The 17750-nt window shown below is 39.0% G+C and overlaps 1 protein-coding gene across 1 annotated transcript; it reads right to left on the reverse strand.

Moving 5' to 3' along the window:
- Positions 1–5947: 5947 nt before the first annotated feature.
- On the reverse strand, positions 5948–12011 carry mrpl37 (mitochondrial ribosomal protein L37). Its single transcript, XM_051404806.1, has 8 exons — positions 11487–12011; positions 10057–10240; positions 8929–9044; positions 8352–8540; positions 7783–7937; positions 7563–7694; positions 6688–6762; positions 5948–6230 (listed from the first exon to the last, which is right to left on the reverse strand). The coding sequence occupies exons 1-8, from the start codon at positions 11869–11871 to the stop codon at positions 6153–6155; spliced, it is 1314 nt and encodes a 437-aa protein (XP_051260766.1). The 5' UTR covers positions 11872–12011; the 3' UTR covers positions 5948–6152.
- Between the last annotated feature and the right edge of the window lie 5739 nt (positions 12012–17750).

Here is a 17750-nt window from a genome sequence, read left to right on the forward strand (position 1 = left end):
GAATTGTTTAGAATTTAGGGCATGAGGTTAGAAAGTGCAGCTCTGTCTCTACCTGTCCTCTGTCACACTGGGAGCAGAGTCTCTCCTCTTCTGGTAGCCAGTTCTGTCTGTGACGACCTTTTTCTATGGCCAGGCTGTGTTCACTCAGTCTGTACATTGTCAACATTTTTCTTAATTTAGGACATTTTATTGTGGTCAGTGTGAATTGACTGACAAAATCTCTGCAGGAGATTAAGGTGCTGCTGCAAACCTTCTTTAGTAGGTGAAAGCAACACTAAGTCATCTGCATATAGCAGACCTCTGATCTCTGTGTCGTTCAGGGTGAGGCCAGGTGCCGTGGAACGCTCTAGTTGGTTCGCTAATTCATTGATATATAGATTGAAGAGAACTGGACTGAGATTGCATCCCTGCCTCACTCCCCGGCCCTGGGAGAAGAACGCTGTTTGTTTGTGTCCAGTCTTTACAGCACATTCACTTTTTGTATACATGTTCTTAATCAGATCATATGTTTTTCCTCCAATGCCACTTTCAAGTAGCCTATAGAAAAGGCCCTCGTGCCAGATGGAATCAAAGGCTTTTTTGAAGTCAACGAAACATGCATATACCTTTCTTTCCTTAATTTTTAATTCTTGATCAATTAAAGTCTGGAGGGTCAATATATGGTCAGTTGTGCGGCAATTTGGCAAGAAGCCAATTTGACATTTATGCAAAATATTGTGGTCATCAAGAAAGTTGACAAGTCGTTTATTAATGATGTTGCAGAATATTTTTCCCAGGTTACTGGAGACACATATTCCTCTGCAGTTATTTGGATCATATTTATTTCCGGATTTATGAATTGGGGTTATTAAACCTTTGTTCCAGATGTCTGTAAAAGCTCCAGTTGACAGAATAGTATTGAACAGTTTTAGTATAGCCAATCTGATTTTATGGTCTGAGTATTTGATCATTTCGTTGAGGATTCCATCAATACCACAAGCCTTTTTTCCTTTCAGGGACTGGATGACTTCTGTTAATTCTTGTTCTGTTACTGGGTAATCTAGAGGGTTTTGGTTGTTTTTTTATCACCGCCTCCAGAGTTTTCCATTTCATGAAAATCTTGTACTGATCATCATTTTTTGTAATATTACTGTATAATTCACTAAAGTGATTAATCCAAGTATTTCCATCTTGGATCGCCAATTCATCCTGTTGGGTTTTGTTTTCGGTGGTTCCATTTCTCCCAGAACTGCTTGGATTCAAGAGATTCCTCAATTTCATAGAGCTGGTTCTTGCTGTGTTGTTCTTTCTGTGTTGTTCTTGCTTTGTTTTTAGGGTGTACTTGTATTGTTTCAGAGTGGCCTCATATTAACAGCGTATGTTGTGGTTATCTGGGTCTCTATGCTTTTCATTTGATAATTTCCTTAAAGTTTTCCTTAGGTTTTTGCATTCAGTGTCAAACCATTTGTTATTGTTCATTTGTTGAGATTTTGGTTTGGAGGCTTTCAAATTAGACAATAGAGCCAAATGATGAAAAATTGAATTGATTTTGTCCACAGCAGAATTTACACCATAATTATTATGGGGAAATGTTTCAGTTAGAAAAAACTGAGTTAAATCATATATGTTTTGATTTTCCAGTGCCTTTTGGTACGCCCCCATGCTGTCAGGGGTCCATCTGTATGAGTATGTCCTGTTAAACAGTTGACAGGCACTAGGGGCTCCAGAGTTAGACTGGGCCCTTCTCAGATAGATTGTGATTTTGCTGTGGTCTGAGAGGGGTGTATGGGGGCTGACTGTGAAAGCTCTGAGAGACATTGGATCTAGATCTGTAATGAAATAATCTACCGTACTACTGCCAAGAGCTGAGCTGTAAGTGTAGCGACCCACAGAGTCCCCTCGTAGCCTGCCGTTGACAATGTACAGACCCAGTGTATGGCAGAGCTGTAAAAGCTGCATACCGCTTGTATTAGTAAGCTTGGCAAAGCCCTTTCTAGTAGGACATTCAGGGAGGGGGAAGCAGGTGCTTCCAGGTAAGTGTTTGTCTCCCTGGGTGTTCATAGGCTGCGTTTCATTAGTCGTTCAACACTAATGAAACGCAGCCATAGTGTCAGCTCCTTCCCCTGTTCGAGCGTTCAAGTCCCCCCAGAGTAATACATTTCCCATGGTTTTATAATGGTTAATTTCCTCCTCAAGAATAGAGAAAATATCTGGGTTGTAGTAGGGGGATTCTGAAGCAGGTATATAGATGGCATACATGTAGACATGTTGCTCAGCACAAATAATATTTTCAACCATATATAAGATTCTTCTTTTTTAATAACTGTGATGGACTGGCTCAGTTCTGATTTACACCAAATATAATCATGCCTCCTGAATCTCTGCCTTGGGTAATTGTGGGATGTTTTGTTGATGGTATAATAATCTCTGGAAACATCTTCTCTGCACCATGTCTCCTGTAAAACTATGATGTCATAGAGTTTTTTAACTCTCTATTAAAATCTGAATTTCTGCTCTTTAAACCAAAAGCTGATGATCTCAGACCTTGAATGTTCCAACATGTTATTGTAAACGATTTCATCTCTAAGTGTGATCTGTTCAAAAATTAGACAAACAGCTTAAAAGAAAAATAATAAAAATAAATAAATAATAATAATAATGATAAACTTGATGTTAAAATATAATAATAACATTTTTAAAAAAGTGTAAAAAGAGGTAAATTAATAAAATATTAAACTTTGAGTGACATTTTAGAGTGTATCATGTGTGAAATACTGTTAAGAATTGTCCTTATATTACTATTCATTTAAAATGATATACAACATGTTAAACTATTAATTATTGTGGTGTCTCTGCTCTTCCACCATGTAGCTACATGAGGTGAGAGCAGAGCAGGTTTAGCATGTGTAATATTTCTATGAGTTCACCAGAGGGGGTGGGGCTGTGGTTCCTCTCACCGCTGCAGCATAGTTCAGCCCAATAGGCTACCCATTCACTGTCTTTCAATGTCAGTCGGTGAGTCGCAGCCACTCGTTCAACGGCCCCATCCAAGCTGGTTTGAGGTCTGGCTAGGAGGACCAGGTGGAGGGACATTTGTGATGGACATGGAATCATAGATAAGTCTGGGGTCCTGTAGCAGACACCTCTCCAGTAGCTGCTGGCACTGTTACAAAGACATCCATTTTTGCAAAATTGCTGCCATATAATCAAATATATTTGTCAATTTCCATTTTTAGGAGCTCCCAATGATGACCAAATAAGTTCTGTTTACAGAAATGCTCTCAAAGAGTCTTGATGAAACATCATTTAGGACTTTTCATTTCATTTAGGAGAAGAAATACTTGATCTGATATTTGATCTGATATGTAAGCTAGCCTACATTATTTTCTCCTTCAAACTTCTACTTAAATTCAAGACATTTAAAGACACATTAGGTGGAGATGTTCTTGTTAAAATGGCCTGAAATCCTTTGTCAGGTGACATGTTATCACCATTTAATGGTGTCCACTCAGTTTCAATTTAACTGTCTTTATTGGGATGACATTTTAAATCAAACATGTTGCCAAAGCAGAGGTTTGAAAATGGTAAGGCTGCTGGGAAGGGGGCTGCTGGTCTTGTTGACTCTCAGCCTGGGATTTGTGTTGGTGTTGTGTTTTTGATCTAGATTCAGTGTCATGTTTGTATGTCTTTATGGTAATAAATCCCATGAATTTGGTTGTTTTAAATGTGTCTTATGTCATACTAAGTCATTAATCAGTTTATTTGTATTATACACATATTCATTAATTAAATGCTTTATTGTTTTTGGTACACTTCTGGTCCTCCGTATATAAGAAATTGTTTTTTTATGTTAATTGTTGTTAATGTTGACGTTATTTATCAAGAAGTTTAACGTTTATTATTATTATTATTATTATTATTATTATATGCACAGGGCTTATGTCAATCATCATCCTTAAGAATGTACCTGTATTACATTCTGTCACAGTGAGATGGCCTGTCTATTTACCCTGAGGGCTTTCAGGTGCACCAGTCTAGTTGTACAATTGTTGTGTCACATACCTTCCTTACAGAATACAGCTGGTTGTTTTAAGAACATTCCTTTATTGAAACTCTCTTGTAGTCCAATGCTTATTGTACGATATTTATCTTATCGTAAACAGTGGAATTCACTATTTGATGGCTCTTCATCTACAGTCTGAATTTAATTTTAATGGTAAAATCCTTGAATTCTTGAACGTTTTTTCAGTTCAATGAAAAAAAAAAACTTCAATCCTTTTTCATTTCAGCTGGACTTTCATCTGGGTTATGTGGTTGGTTAGGGTCAGTGGTGGAGTGTTGCTTACCCCATAGGGCCGCCTAAGGTTGGGGTGAAACAGCAGGTCTGGAGAGTTGAAGAAAACAACCTGGCCTGGGAGAAGAGAACAGGGGCTGGAGAACAGAGAGCAATGTGAAGGGCTGTGGATGAAAGAGTGATTGACATTGGTTTTGTTTCTAAGTTCATTGTGCCATAAAAAGATCAGCACTATTAAATGATCTGGCATGGGTTCAGTCTCTTTTGGTGCAGGTTACAACACATACAGTAGTTGGGCTCAACATACACATCTTCCTGATATCACAGTTATCAAAACAACTGATAAAGTATCCTTTTTCATCAGTAAAGTGACCAGAAAAGTTCTTAAATATTGGGAATGAGAAGGGTTTTTCAAGATTTAAAAGCATTCCATTTTTTTAATACAGAAACAACCCTTTGTTTTTCTCTCAATATAATTTCATAACAACAGTGTATGTGTAGAATAATATTGAGATCTTGAGGTGTTGTTTTCATGTCCTGTTCTTTCTTTTAATGTCAGCAGGTTCAGTATGGAGGACTCCAGGTGTCACAGAGATAGTAATTAAGCATTTCATTCATTAATAATTAAATATACAATACAAATATGCATTACTAAATGTGTCTTCCTGGAAAAAGAACCATAATAGAAATAATCTTTATCTGTCATCCTTGACATTTTCAGTGAGCATGTTCTCCTCTCGCCCCCAGCTTCATACACCCCTGACCACATGCATTCATGGTGTAAGGACTGTATGGTGCAGAAAGAAATTACAAACACTTGACATCATGTACAGCTGATTTAGTACCGCACAATCATTTGTAAATGTTGACAAATCCAAAATCATAACAGGTAGCAGTCTGCGTAGCATGTTTTATCCTGGAAACACATTGCAGTGCAATGTTTAACATTAATTACTAAACTAGATGGCAATGAACAAGGTGAGATACATTAGAATTATTACTATAAGAGCATCAGTCTGATTGGTTATAATCATATAAGCAGTTTCACCAAATACATTTCTTTATTTAGATAAAGTATTTAATAATCACCACCTGTGATCTATATTCACCTTCACCCAGCCCGTTTGCAGGTTGCGCTTGTGAACATACATGGACCAAATCAGAAGGTGTGCATGGAGACGCCCATACAGTCTGTGCGCCACCTTGCACTTGGCATTAAGGGTGCAAAACTTTAAACTGAGGGTGCAATGCATGTTTTTGGCACCCTCATAGAAGCAGGCTTTAACCTCAAATGTCTATAACTACATATAGTAATAGTAATTAAATAAACAAAGAAAATCCAGAAAAAAATCCACTGCGTCACTCCAGCTTGAATGGGCATGGCTCGACTGTCTTGAAACAAAATCTGTTACACTTTCTAAATAAGGGTTAGGTTTTTTTCCCAGATTATTCCCAGAGTGTGTTTACATGCGCTCTAATATCCTGGTTACATTTTGCACATGTAAACGTCATGTGCTGGTTTCATAAACCTGGAATTGCTACTTGGAGTACGCCAGCTGAAACCAGGATACTGTGGCATGCAAACGTCTTATCCAGGTTTCTGAACATACTTTGTTGGTGCACAATAGAGTGGCTCATTTAAAAAAAACCTTCAAAACAGACTCCCACACACAGTAAATATTCAGAATGACAATTTATTTCATTGAGAACTCTGACAGTGGTGAGAACAGAGTGATGGCGTTGGGTGTGTTGAAATGAGTTTTGTAGTTTTCATTCTGTTAAAATGATCCAAACAAATGAACACGCTGTGAAGCCTCATCACTGACGGTTCCAAAGAAAAGGAGGACTTTTCTGATGACTTTAGATCCCAGACACAGCCCTACACAGCTCCGTGCAGGTACAGGGCCAGGAACTTGCTGAATGTTTCAGGCTTGTATCCTGCCAGACCAGCTGGTACCTACCGGGAGACACACAGCAACCATCAGAATCACTAAACTCTACACTGCTGCTCTTTTCTTCAATTGTCTTTTTTGTCCTATCACAGTCATCCATCAGTACTAGCAACGAATCGAGCTGCGATACACACCTCGGTGCATTTCCAGCAATCCAATATATTAAAGATAAGAAAAACTACCAGTGCGATATGATACAATACACCTATTAAGATGCAATTTGATCCAACACAATACAATTCAACGCGATAAGATGCAGAAGAATATGATGCTATGAATGCTAGCAATTTTCTCCTCGTGTCATAAAGGCAGTCGCTTGACCACACTGATGTAAATTAAGGTAACAGTTCTAATTGGATGAGGAGGCAACCGCCTTGTGAAAGAAAAAGGCTGTAAGTCATAATAAGCCTGAGAGGCAGTGAGTGTCAGTAACCAAAAGACAGAATCTGACAATAGCCATACCTTCACTTGTTTCTTCTTGATGAGAGGTCGCACTTTTGCAAAATCGTAGAGCTCCACGTCATCATCCAGCCACACCTGCAGGCAGCAGACAGCAGTGAACAAAGAGAGGCAGGAAGCTTACTCTTACGTCACTGTCAATTCCAATTGATACGGAAAGACTGATTGGCTCGAGCCAGGTGGCAACATATGAATACTGGAAACATGGGAAAACATGTAGCCCAGCTCTGTCCTAAGTTTAAAAACTGCCATAAGCCTTTAAGGTAAGTAATTAACATGTTATATCTTGTTTGTTTAATCTGTATAAAAACTGACAAATCTGCGAGCTCACACGTTATCAGGGGCGTGCACGGACTTTTTGAAGTCTCCCAAGAGGGCACTTTAGCACGCACCCATTATTTCGAACCCATTGTTAGTTCCTACTTAACTTATTTTGTATTTGAACAGTTCTTCATTCTATCTATCGTTTTGTTTTGATATCATATGTGTACTTATTGCTTCCTAATAACCTCAATGCCACATGCACAATTGTATGGACTATGAAAATGAGCACTGAATGAACTCATGTGGTGCATGTGAAACATATGTGCTCAATCAAAAGATGTTTGTTCAAAATGACACACATATAAGAGTCACATATATTCATTTATAGCATTTTGGCGACACCTTCTGGACTTATGGTGCCTTGAGACTTTAAATAAATATAAGGGACTTCAGAGCTCCATTAAAGCACACGCACAGCGCTATTTGTTTGAGCTGTGACAGAAGCTTTATACTATTTACTGCAGGTAGTTTGTACTATTTTGTGCTGGTCTACCCATGAATAAACACTAGTCCTGTCACTGCTGCATATTCTGGAGAATATCACATTGAAGCACCTGGTTCTTGATGCCGTCGTCTCCTGACAGATCTGTGGTGTTGAGCTGGAAAACCAGAAACTGGAAAATTCGACCGTTTGTCCCGACTGCCTGTACGGTTATAGGACGGTCTAACACACGCTGGGGCTGGGTCTGAGAGACAGAGAGAAGGATAATTACGGTGATACAGTGTGTTCACACTTGCTGTGCATAAGGACATATATTGTATATATATTCTTACCCCATAAAGTTTGTGTGCACGGGCCAGAGCGTTTGCAAAGCTGAACATGACCATCTTGGCTCTGAACTGTTCTGGGCGGAGCTTACAGCGAGCATCAGCATCCTCCAAGAAGTAAAGTGTGTGGGCATGAGGGTAAGGGTAGTCGCCCCTGAAACCTGATTGGATAACAGAGACGTCACTAAATAACTGACTGGTCTGAAGAGCTTCAACGATGAATTGATTAGTTGTCAACTATTTTGATTGATCATGGATAAATTGACATTTTTGTAAGAAGAAAATGTCAAAATTCTCTGATTTCAGCTTCTCACATCTCAGTATATTCTGCTTTCTTTAGTCCTCTATGAGAGTAAACTTTAGGTTGGGAAACAGAGATCAATATTCTTCACCATTTAGTGACATTTTATGGACCAAACAGCTAATGGATCAATCAAGAAAATGATCAACAGATTAATTGATAATGAAAATAATGGTTAGTTGCAGCCCTACTGAACTCCAGACAAAGTGGCACTCAGCCTCAGGGAAACTACTGTTTCAGGACTAGGATTTGTGAGACATGACAGAGGACTCACCTGAGCAGTTCACCTTCTCTTTGTATACGTGTACTTTCTGCAGGTCGATGTTGGGGGAGACAGGATAGAAGGTTTCCAGGACGTGATCGGCCGTGTCTGCCACTTCCTGTTTTCCAGACACCTCTGGAAGAGGGTCCATGCAGTTATGCAGCAAACCGTTCTGACCCCTAACCTGGAACAGGTCCTCACCTGATAAACAAATATGGAGTGGAAATGGAAGTCCATCAGAATGCATTCTGGACTTTTAGATTTATTTCTATTATTATTATTATTATTATTATTATTATTATTATTATTATTATTATTATTATTATTTCAGGCAGCATTCACACATTTTCAAGACTTATGTCTGGCTATGCTTGTGGCGTGGCTCTGTCTTTGAGTCAGTCCACCACTTTGTCCCAGACTCAAATTTCCCAACAACTACTGGATGGATTGCACTGAATTTTTGTACATTCATGTTCCTAGGAGAATGAGTCCCAGCAACTTTGGTCATCCGCTGACATTTCCTAGCAGTGGTCAAAAGCTCTACAGGGTATCCAACATTACCACCAGGTCATCCGAGAGGGTGCATTACCTCTTCTCCATGTAGCTGCCAATGAGTATTTCTCAGCAAAGATCCTCCTACCGATGGCTGGGTGGCTGGGCTGTAGAGTGGCACACAGATGGAGCAGGTTGAAGAGCAAAGTGTTGCTAGGGAGGGAGCACACGCACATACACAAACAGGGAGAGAGAGGACAGTTGTTTATTTTAACAAACAAGGACTGTGCTGCCATCAGCTGCCGATTCTCAACTGAAGTACACATCCCACATTACACTCAATCACTTTAAACTTATTTGTCGGGGACCTTTCAATGGACAACCAATGAGATGACGCTTGTTAAGGGCAAAAAGAAGAAAAAAACTTTCATCCACCCTAATCCCGTCTTTATGACTGGGTTTGTACCAGTCTTTTCCTCAGACACTGGCTTCTGTTCTATAAAAATAAAACATAATTCACACACAGTCCTTGCTAGGCTAGTTTCTAGGGTAGAGCAAGTAAGTTATATTATATATATTAACCCATCAGTTTTAACCTCCAGTTAGCGGCACCCATGTATGGTTTAAAGAGTAACCAAACCCCTGGTAAAAACCTATGTATAAGGGTATTTACTAGTGTTGTTGATGGTCTAAATCTGGACCTGTTAGTGCAAAATATTTGAATTCCACATATTTTGCTATAAAAATACATAGTGACCTCTACCCTCTACTTGGTGGAACTCTGCTATTGCAATAGAATTTTGCTACTTGCTGATCTGGAGGCAGGTGACGTCTGTGATGGCAGCTTTTTTTCACCAATCTACCCCTGCTTCTATAAAACCAACATCTCCACTCTGCAGACTGGGGCCTGCTACATAGCTGTAGCCTGTCTGACAGCAGCTGCTCATGGCTGGTTAGCTCTGTTAGCTTAAGCATCACACACATCTGGGTTTAGCTCCGCCCAGTTTGAGTATGGCTACGAATACTGATAATCATCCCTACTGGTTGCTTTGTTCTTCAAATTTCCTGATGCTGTCTTGCTTCTTGGTGCTTGTTGGCGTTATAAACCTTGGTAATACTCTTCTGTTACTGTACTGACGTTTTTTATTCTGTAACAAAATGAGCTTTAACAATTCATTCATCCGTCGACGATACACACTAAACATACATTGCTGTGTCACACTACCCGTATTTCTGTTTGCCTGGCCGGTCCTCTGTTGTGTCCCAAAAGCGGGCGTGTTTGATGGCGTTCTGTACTTGTTCATCCTGATCTGGTATCTGATTGGTAGGTCTCTCTGCCAATGAGAGCAGCTGAGGCGGCAGACCAGAGATCAGCTTGGTTTTGGTCAACCACACAGCTTGACGCACGCCTGAAAGAGAGAGAGAGAGAGAGAGAGAGAGAGACACATGAAAATGTAACATGAGGTTCTAAAAAATGACTGACACTTGCAGCATGGATCTACACTGCAGTCGGCACTTTGTGTGCTAAATCAGGGGAGAGAATTAACAAACATACACATTAACAGTTTATAGTACTGAATATCAATGATCAAACATACATCCAGGCTCATCTGCCAAGGTCAGCGCAGGATGAGCCTTTAGGCTGATTCTATGACATCTGAAAATGACAGAAATATCTCAGCAGGTGAACATTACGGTGGTAAACTGTATCCTGTCATATGCCTTCACAAATCTTTGGCTTAGAAATACTGACATTCTGTGTGGACATGCATCTCTGAGACAGCGAGCATCTGTCAAAGCCATTATATGCTTTATATTTATATTAGTATTCAACCTCAAGCAGATAAAACACACACACACACACACACACACACACACACATATAGGAATGAAGTGACATTCAACATTGTTGACTTCATCCATTTCTGTGAAACTGTGATATAATATTGCCATTGCACTTACATATTATAAGCATTTTGATTTGATTAAACTGCCATTTCCATAGTACTCTATTCTGTCTTGTCATTGTGAATGTGGGTAAACCGGCGGGTTGGGCTCTGTTTTCACATACAAGGTTTCATGTTGTGAAATTCTTCACTTTAATATTGGTCATATGAATCTGTGTAGTGCTGTAATATAGACATTTTCTAAAAGATGATAAAACATACATGCATTGACTTTACAAGATATTTTATTCACTTTTTATTTTATTTTTGTCTTTGTTATTAACTTTAGTCCCCCTGGCTTATTTGTGATAATAGATTCAAGCTGCTTTGAACTTGCTGTATACTTGTTTCAATAAGGTTTTCTATATCTGTCTGTCTGTCTGTCTGTCTATCTATCTAAACATGTTCTGGCAATATGTGGTCGTTAGAAGCAGTTATATTTCATTCAACCACTCTATTTATTTCTTAAATGTAACACATGAAATGATGAACCTCATTTCAAATTCTGTCTGTTTACTTAATTATTGATCATTAATGAAGGTTCACCCCTGTGAAAACATGACTAACTACCTTTGAAGAGTTCAGCATTTAAACGATTTAATATGTCAGTGTATATCCCTAGACCTTTGACTCTTGGTGGGGAAACGATAGTGCCACTGATGTACTGCAGCTGCTGGCAATGGGCTGTTACACGGTTGAGACAGTTTACCTTCCAGTGCGTTGGTCCTCTGGTTGTACACATAGCACGGCTTCTCCTTGTACAGTGGCATCTCCTGGGTCGGAGGAGATCTGTAATGTCTGGGGTCTTTGTAGTCCCTCTCCCAGTGTGGGTTAGCGGGCTTCGCCAGCCCCGGCGCATAGTGCATAATTTCCCCGTAGGTGACCATCTCCAGGCCGGGGATCGCCACTGTCTCCCTGGGTTTGCGCGGAGGGAGAACCTTGCCTGTCAGACTGCGGCTGACACCGAAGTGTCTCCGGGCCTGGAGGCAGCCGGCAGCTCCATGTGTGGACAACCGACTCAAATCCTTCAAGAAAACGGTGTGAGGAAACAGCGGAGCCGCCATTTTTAAACACTGAGCCGTCTCTGGAAACATATTAGCTCCTGGGTCTTCTTCTTATTCGGGTTTTAAGATTAAAGCTGTTATTTTGACCTAAGTCATTGCCTGTCAGTGAATGCCTCTGTAGGGCACCGCCATGTTAGATTCTCTCACTTCTTCGGTGACTTTTTTTTTTTCTTCTTCTTCTTTCTTTGAGTCTTAATGGCGGTTGGCAAACCAGCTTAGCTGCATTACCGCCCCCCCCTGGACTGGAGTGTGTAGTAGTAGATGGGCAGGGCACTGGAAACAAGTAAACACTCTTTATTTTTCCTGTTAGTCCTAAATAATACTTTTATTATTCATTATTATTATTATATATATTTTCATAATATCTGCTGCATTTTATTATATATTATTTGTACGTATTTGTTTTTGCTTTAATCTATTTGACAGTTTCTGGCTCATTCCCTTTAGAAATGAGAACTGTCCCTTACAGGCACATTTTAAATATGTCCAGACAAATACTGCCTTAAATAAGCCTTAACAATAACTGCCATGTGTCATTTGCGTGCAATTTTAGAATACTCCTCCTCAGGTCCCTTCAATGTATACAGTATTGTCCTACATACCTGTCATTGTTATATATTTTTTAATATTATTTTGTTTACGCCTGACTTCGAGTAAGCCCTGTTTGATGCTCTGCATCTGAATTTTCTCAGCTGTAATACAGACATAAGAAACATTTGTTATTATAGGTACTCAATCAACCAATATAATGAATAACTGAGCTTGAATGAAGATAGACCTTTCCAGTGTGGATTTTGCATCAATATGAATATACAAAGGTCCCCAGATGGCTGCGGTATATTTAAGTGAAATATTCTTTAACATGTTCATTTAACATAATTCAGTATCACAAACTACTTACTGTGAAGACACTGCTTGACACCACTCAGCTGTGATGCACTCATGATGCATGATGTGCTGCAGACAGTGCTGACTAACAGTATTGTTAACAGTGGAGTTGTAGCGCGCTCTGCTGAACAAACTACATAATGACACATTTCTAAAATACCCCACTCATCATTTTCTGCATTATGTGTTCTGTAAAAACAGTTTTAAAGTGGGTGCATATTGGAAAACATATACACCAATACCAATATATCTGGGATAGAACTATATGTCAGGCCCGTATCAGCCAACCAATAAATCAGTCGGGCTTTAGCAATTATATACTATTATACAACAAGAACCATACGAATCATTTAATTTTAATTGTATTTCTCAACAAGTCAGTTTCAGTTTTTGTGGTCAACATTGCTGTGTCACTACTACCAAGTTACAGATTATATTTATACCAAAAAGAAATATGTCAAAAGACCATTTACATGGAATTACATACATCAGGTGTGCTCTGATAAAGGTCAGATAGACTGAAAGCCTGCTAAATAAATTGATATATTGCAACAATGAACAATAACATTTCTCCAGAGAACCAAGAAAACCAACACTATTATTAGCCTCTGGTACAGATGAATAATGGAGCTGCTTCATTGACATTAAATGTTTAATGCAAGGACTAAAGAATGCAGAAATTAAAAGCGAAGTGGAGAGTGATATCTGGATCCTTCTTTTCTCATCCTCTCTTGTGTTTTGCAGCCAGGGTGGCCAAAAAAATGATGAGGATGGCAGTTTTTCCGAGCAGAATCCAGTACCATATCTGACCCTGCACACCTACATGAACACAGACGGACGTGAGATGGGCTTTTAGTTACATACAATCTCTCGGAAGCAAAGCTGCAGGGACATAAACAGAGATGAAACGAGGCAGAGAGAAAAGAAAGACAAGGTAAAGATGATTTTGACAGACATGAAATTAAAATGTAATTATATATAACATGTTTATTAATAAGGGGTTTTATTTTATGTATTATTGTACTCTAAAGTGAAATTAGAAGCCACATGAGTTGGAAATCATTGGTTAATTTTCAAAACACAATTCCCACCCAGTAACAGTACAGTGTCACTCAACTGTGGATGGTGTCCCAACACAGTTGGTCAAAGTGTCATCAAAAGTGTAGTTTTTTAAATGATGTACATTTCCTGGTTTGGTTTAGAGGACCAGTGTGCAGGATTTGGTGGCATTTAGCGGTGGAGTTTAAATGGATGCACTGGTATTTGTCCATGCTTGAGATGTGAAGTATAATATTAAATTTACTGTAAATATAATATTTTTTCATAGCTTACAGTTCAGAGAAGTACCCCTTCTGAGAAGTTGCAACATGTCTGTGAGCTCTCACCTGCTGCACTGCTGTGCAGTTGGGTGCTGCCACACTGTGGCGTGCTGGTTGTGATCAGGGTAGAGGTTGTCAGGTTCTCTGGGGAGGGGACGGTTGATCATTAATAAATAAATAATATAAAATAGTCTGAAAGTATAAGTCTAAGTAAAATGTCACTCTATCAAGTCAAATTTGACATGAGACATTTCAAAAGGACACATGCTGTTCCTGTTCACCAGCACCTTACCTGCTATCTGTATCCAGACTGCGGGGCTGATGGTATCAGGCGGCTGGGTCATGCAGGAGTAATAACCAGTGTCTGTCTTTGTAGCAGAGCTGATACTCAGTACCACGGTCACATTGGGGTGGGTGGAGGTCAAATTGACAAGGCACAGTTTGTCCTAGGAGATGAAATGTGATGATACACTTTGGCACCAGCGTTGGCTTTGACTTTCTTAACAGTGAGTAACACCAGGCTGAAAAGCAGTGATTCAGTGCCCTCTGGTTAAGAGGTCTAAAGAATGCATGGTTGTACCTATAACCATACCTAATGATGTCACAGTGCGCTGACACATCCAGGAGTACACCTCTACATCAATGCAAGCGAAATATACAACCACTTTTATCTCAGCAAAAACAGGCTGCTGTTGAGTTGCTCTTTTAGAGTTGGTTGGTGCATTGTCACAAGCTCACCCAAATCACAACGCCACACAAAACCTGAACATTATAATCTTTCACAAATGCATTATTTTTTGAAGAAACATTACATTACATTACAATATATTGAACAGGTGTTCATGATATTGTGGTGAGCAGGGACTGTATCAGACAAGGTAAATTCACATACACTGAAATGCAGTCAATTATATTAACAAAAAAACTTTGTTGAAATGGATTACATCGAAATTTTGAAGTAACACAAATTCAATTGATAGGTAAAAACATTCTTGATTAAGTAGAATTTTTTTTTATGAAGGAGACTAAAGCTACATGATCAAGAATGTTTTTTGTGTTTTACTTCAAATTTTTTATGTAATCAGTTTCAACATTTTTTGTTGGTTTTACAGTTTAGAATTCACATTTAAAGGTCCAGTGCATAAGAATTTGTGACATCTAGTGGTGTAGTTGCTATTCCCTTATTTCATCCTCCCTTTCCAACCGCAAAGGTGAAACTACAGTGGCTACAAAACGTGCAAAAAATTCCAAGGGTCCTATCTAGAGCCGCTGTACGGTTTGTCCATTCTTCTGGGTTCAACAACCCATTCCCTCTGTAGATAAAAACAGCTCATTCTAAGGTAACGAAAACACAACGACTATTACACACAAAGGAAAAAATACCTATGAATATTACCTTACATTTCTGCCAATAGATCCTCATAAATGTTACACACTGGGCCTTTCATTTTGAATTGAACAGACAGAAAAAAGGAACTAACATTTTGTTAAATTGTTGATTTCCTGACCTGGTCAGTGCAACCACAACACCTCAATGCACAAGGAAATACCATGCCAAAATTATCATCATCATCCTTAACAAAAAGAGAACCGCTTTACTTGTTAAAGAGTACACTGTTACATTTCTGTTAACATATGAAAGAGGTTAACTCCTGACATAATAAACTCTTAATGTTAGAAAACCTTTGAAGACATTTTAATTACCTCCTGTTCGTAGTTCTTCCACAGCTGGGCGACATGTTGGGTTCCTAAACATGTGAACTCACAGCTCAGGTTAAGGTCCTCTCCAGCTGGAAGCATCCTATTCTCTGTAGAAATACTCACAATAGTTCCACTGCAACCACCTGCAGAAGATGTAGTCAGACGGCAGACGTAACAAGATAAAGTGATAAATATGATCCACACAACAATAGAAATATTAACCATTAGCTGTCCGTTCCATTAGCTGTCCTGTACATTCTAAGCAACTGGTTCCCAATCTGAGGGTATTGACCGCCACTAGTGGCAGCTTCACAAGGTCCTGCTGGGCCTTCTTGATTTATAGGGTTATAAGAACATTTTTAATTTAAAAATATACAGTAGGCCTATATCTCAGTATTTCATTGATTTTTAAAGTGAAAGATTATTTAAAGATTATTTAAGAGATAAACTTTAAAAACATCTCACAGGATAAGAGCACAGTGAAGACCTGAACATGAGCTATAATCACTGAGCCTCCATTAGAAAAGCACATAGTTAAAACAACCAAAGAAAACTCATCTCTGATGTAATATTCACAATATATCAATATAATATGAAATATCCATCCATCCATATGTCACTGTCATCAGTTTACTCAATAATAAAAAAAATAAGGGCTCCCTTAAGGAAAAAGGTCAGGAAGCAGTGGTCTGAGACAGCTAACACTGGTCAGCTATAAAAGGTGGACAACGCTCAATGCTTCGTAAGCGCATCTCCTGCGAAAACTTCCATTAAAATGTTCAATTATTGAGTTCATGTAGAAACATAAATACACATATAGCTCAAACAATGAATGCATTAGTAGAATACACCTGTTCAAAATATATTTTGAGCACAATACACATTTAATTATGAATATGCAAACAGATCTGAAATATAATCAGTCCACTCAAAATGAGGACATTTAATTTAGTGAGTATTTGTATATTAGTTAGTCTGTTAGTAGATTAAAGGTACCCTTGTATTCTGTGAGTTCTCCCAAACACACCCACTATGTTTACAAATCTGCTTGTAACATAACTATTTATTAATAACTGTGTTGTCTTCTTTTTTATATATATACATTGGATGTTTGTATGGTTTTACAGTTATTATGTAAATTTCATAAATAAAATACACAATAATTAGTAATACTACTACTACTACTAATAGTAATGTTTTTTTTTCTTAAAGCCTCACCTGCAGTTTGAGTCCAGCACATCAAACTCACCACCAGAAACAACATGTTTGATTCTTTCCTCATCCTGCCCGTCACTATCAGACTGAGGCCGTCTCTGGTTTCAGTGTCAGGTATATTTCACATTGACGTACATACACGCACTGACAGACAGCCTGACCGTCCCAGACAGGATGTACGTCTCTGCATTTCTGAGCCGACGAAGGCCGTGATAACCATAGCAGAAAAGGTTACAACTGATAACACTGACCACGGCTGTTATCGCCCTGCGTGTATGGACGCTGAAGGTAAAACATGCTGCAGTGTTGAAAAGTAGGTTAGAAAGAACGATCAGTGCCGATGTCAGTACAATGGCAGGAAGTTGTTTTTGTTGTTACCCATCATGCAATCAAAAAGACAAATGACACTTTGTAACAGGACTGGGCCTAAAAAGGTAATAATGCATTTTATATAGCAATATTTTATACTCACTTTGTTGTACTTCATGGTGTTTTTAATGTGCATGGTAAATCTTGTGAGAAATCAATTTGATAGTTCATGGTTCACTCACATAGTTCACCAAGAGAAAGATGGCAAGGGCTTAAAGCACCATTTGGGACACAGAAAACAACAGTCAAATGCAGAAGGGCAGAACAAGCATGGTTTCACTCCGAACATGGAATAACAGCAGAGGTACTGAGCAGGGGAGGTTTCTTTGGACTGGGGTGGCACAGGTGGGGCACTGACTTATGTGTCTCAGCTTTCCAGTCAATCCCAGTTTATGCAATTCCAACACTGTTTATGGA

Source organism: Dicentrarchus labrax, unplaced genomic scaffold, assembly GCF_905237075.1.
Source record: "Dicentrarchus labrax unplaced genomic scaffold, dlabrax2021, whole genome shotgun sequence".
Lineage (NCBI taxonomy): Eukaryota > Metazoa > Chordata > Actinopteri > Moronidae > Dicentrarchus > Dicentrarchus labrax.

Excerpts from the sequence above, each read along its gene's own strand:
- mrpl37 (XM_051404806.1), bottom strand. The coding sequence starts at position 11,871 with ATGTTTCCAGAGACGGCTCAGTGTTTAAAAATGGCGGCTCCGCTGTTT. Across the intron at positions 9,045-10,056 it reads CCAGGCAAACAGAAATACGG|CAACACTTTGCTCTTCAACC; the intron begins GTAGTGTGACAC and ends CTCCCTCCCTAG. Across the intron at positions 7,938-8,351 it reads AGAGAAGGTGAACTGCTCAG|GTTTCAGGGGCGACTACCCT; the intron begins GTGAGTCCTCTG and ends TTATCCAATCAG.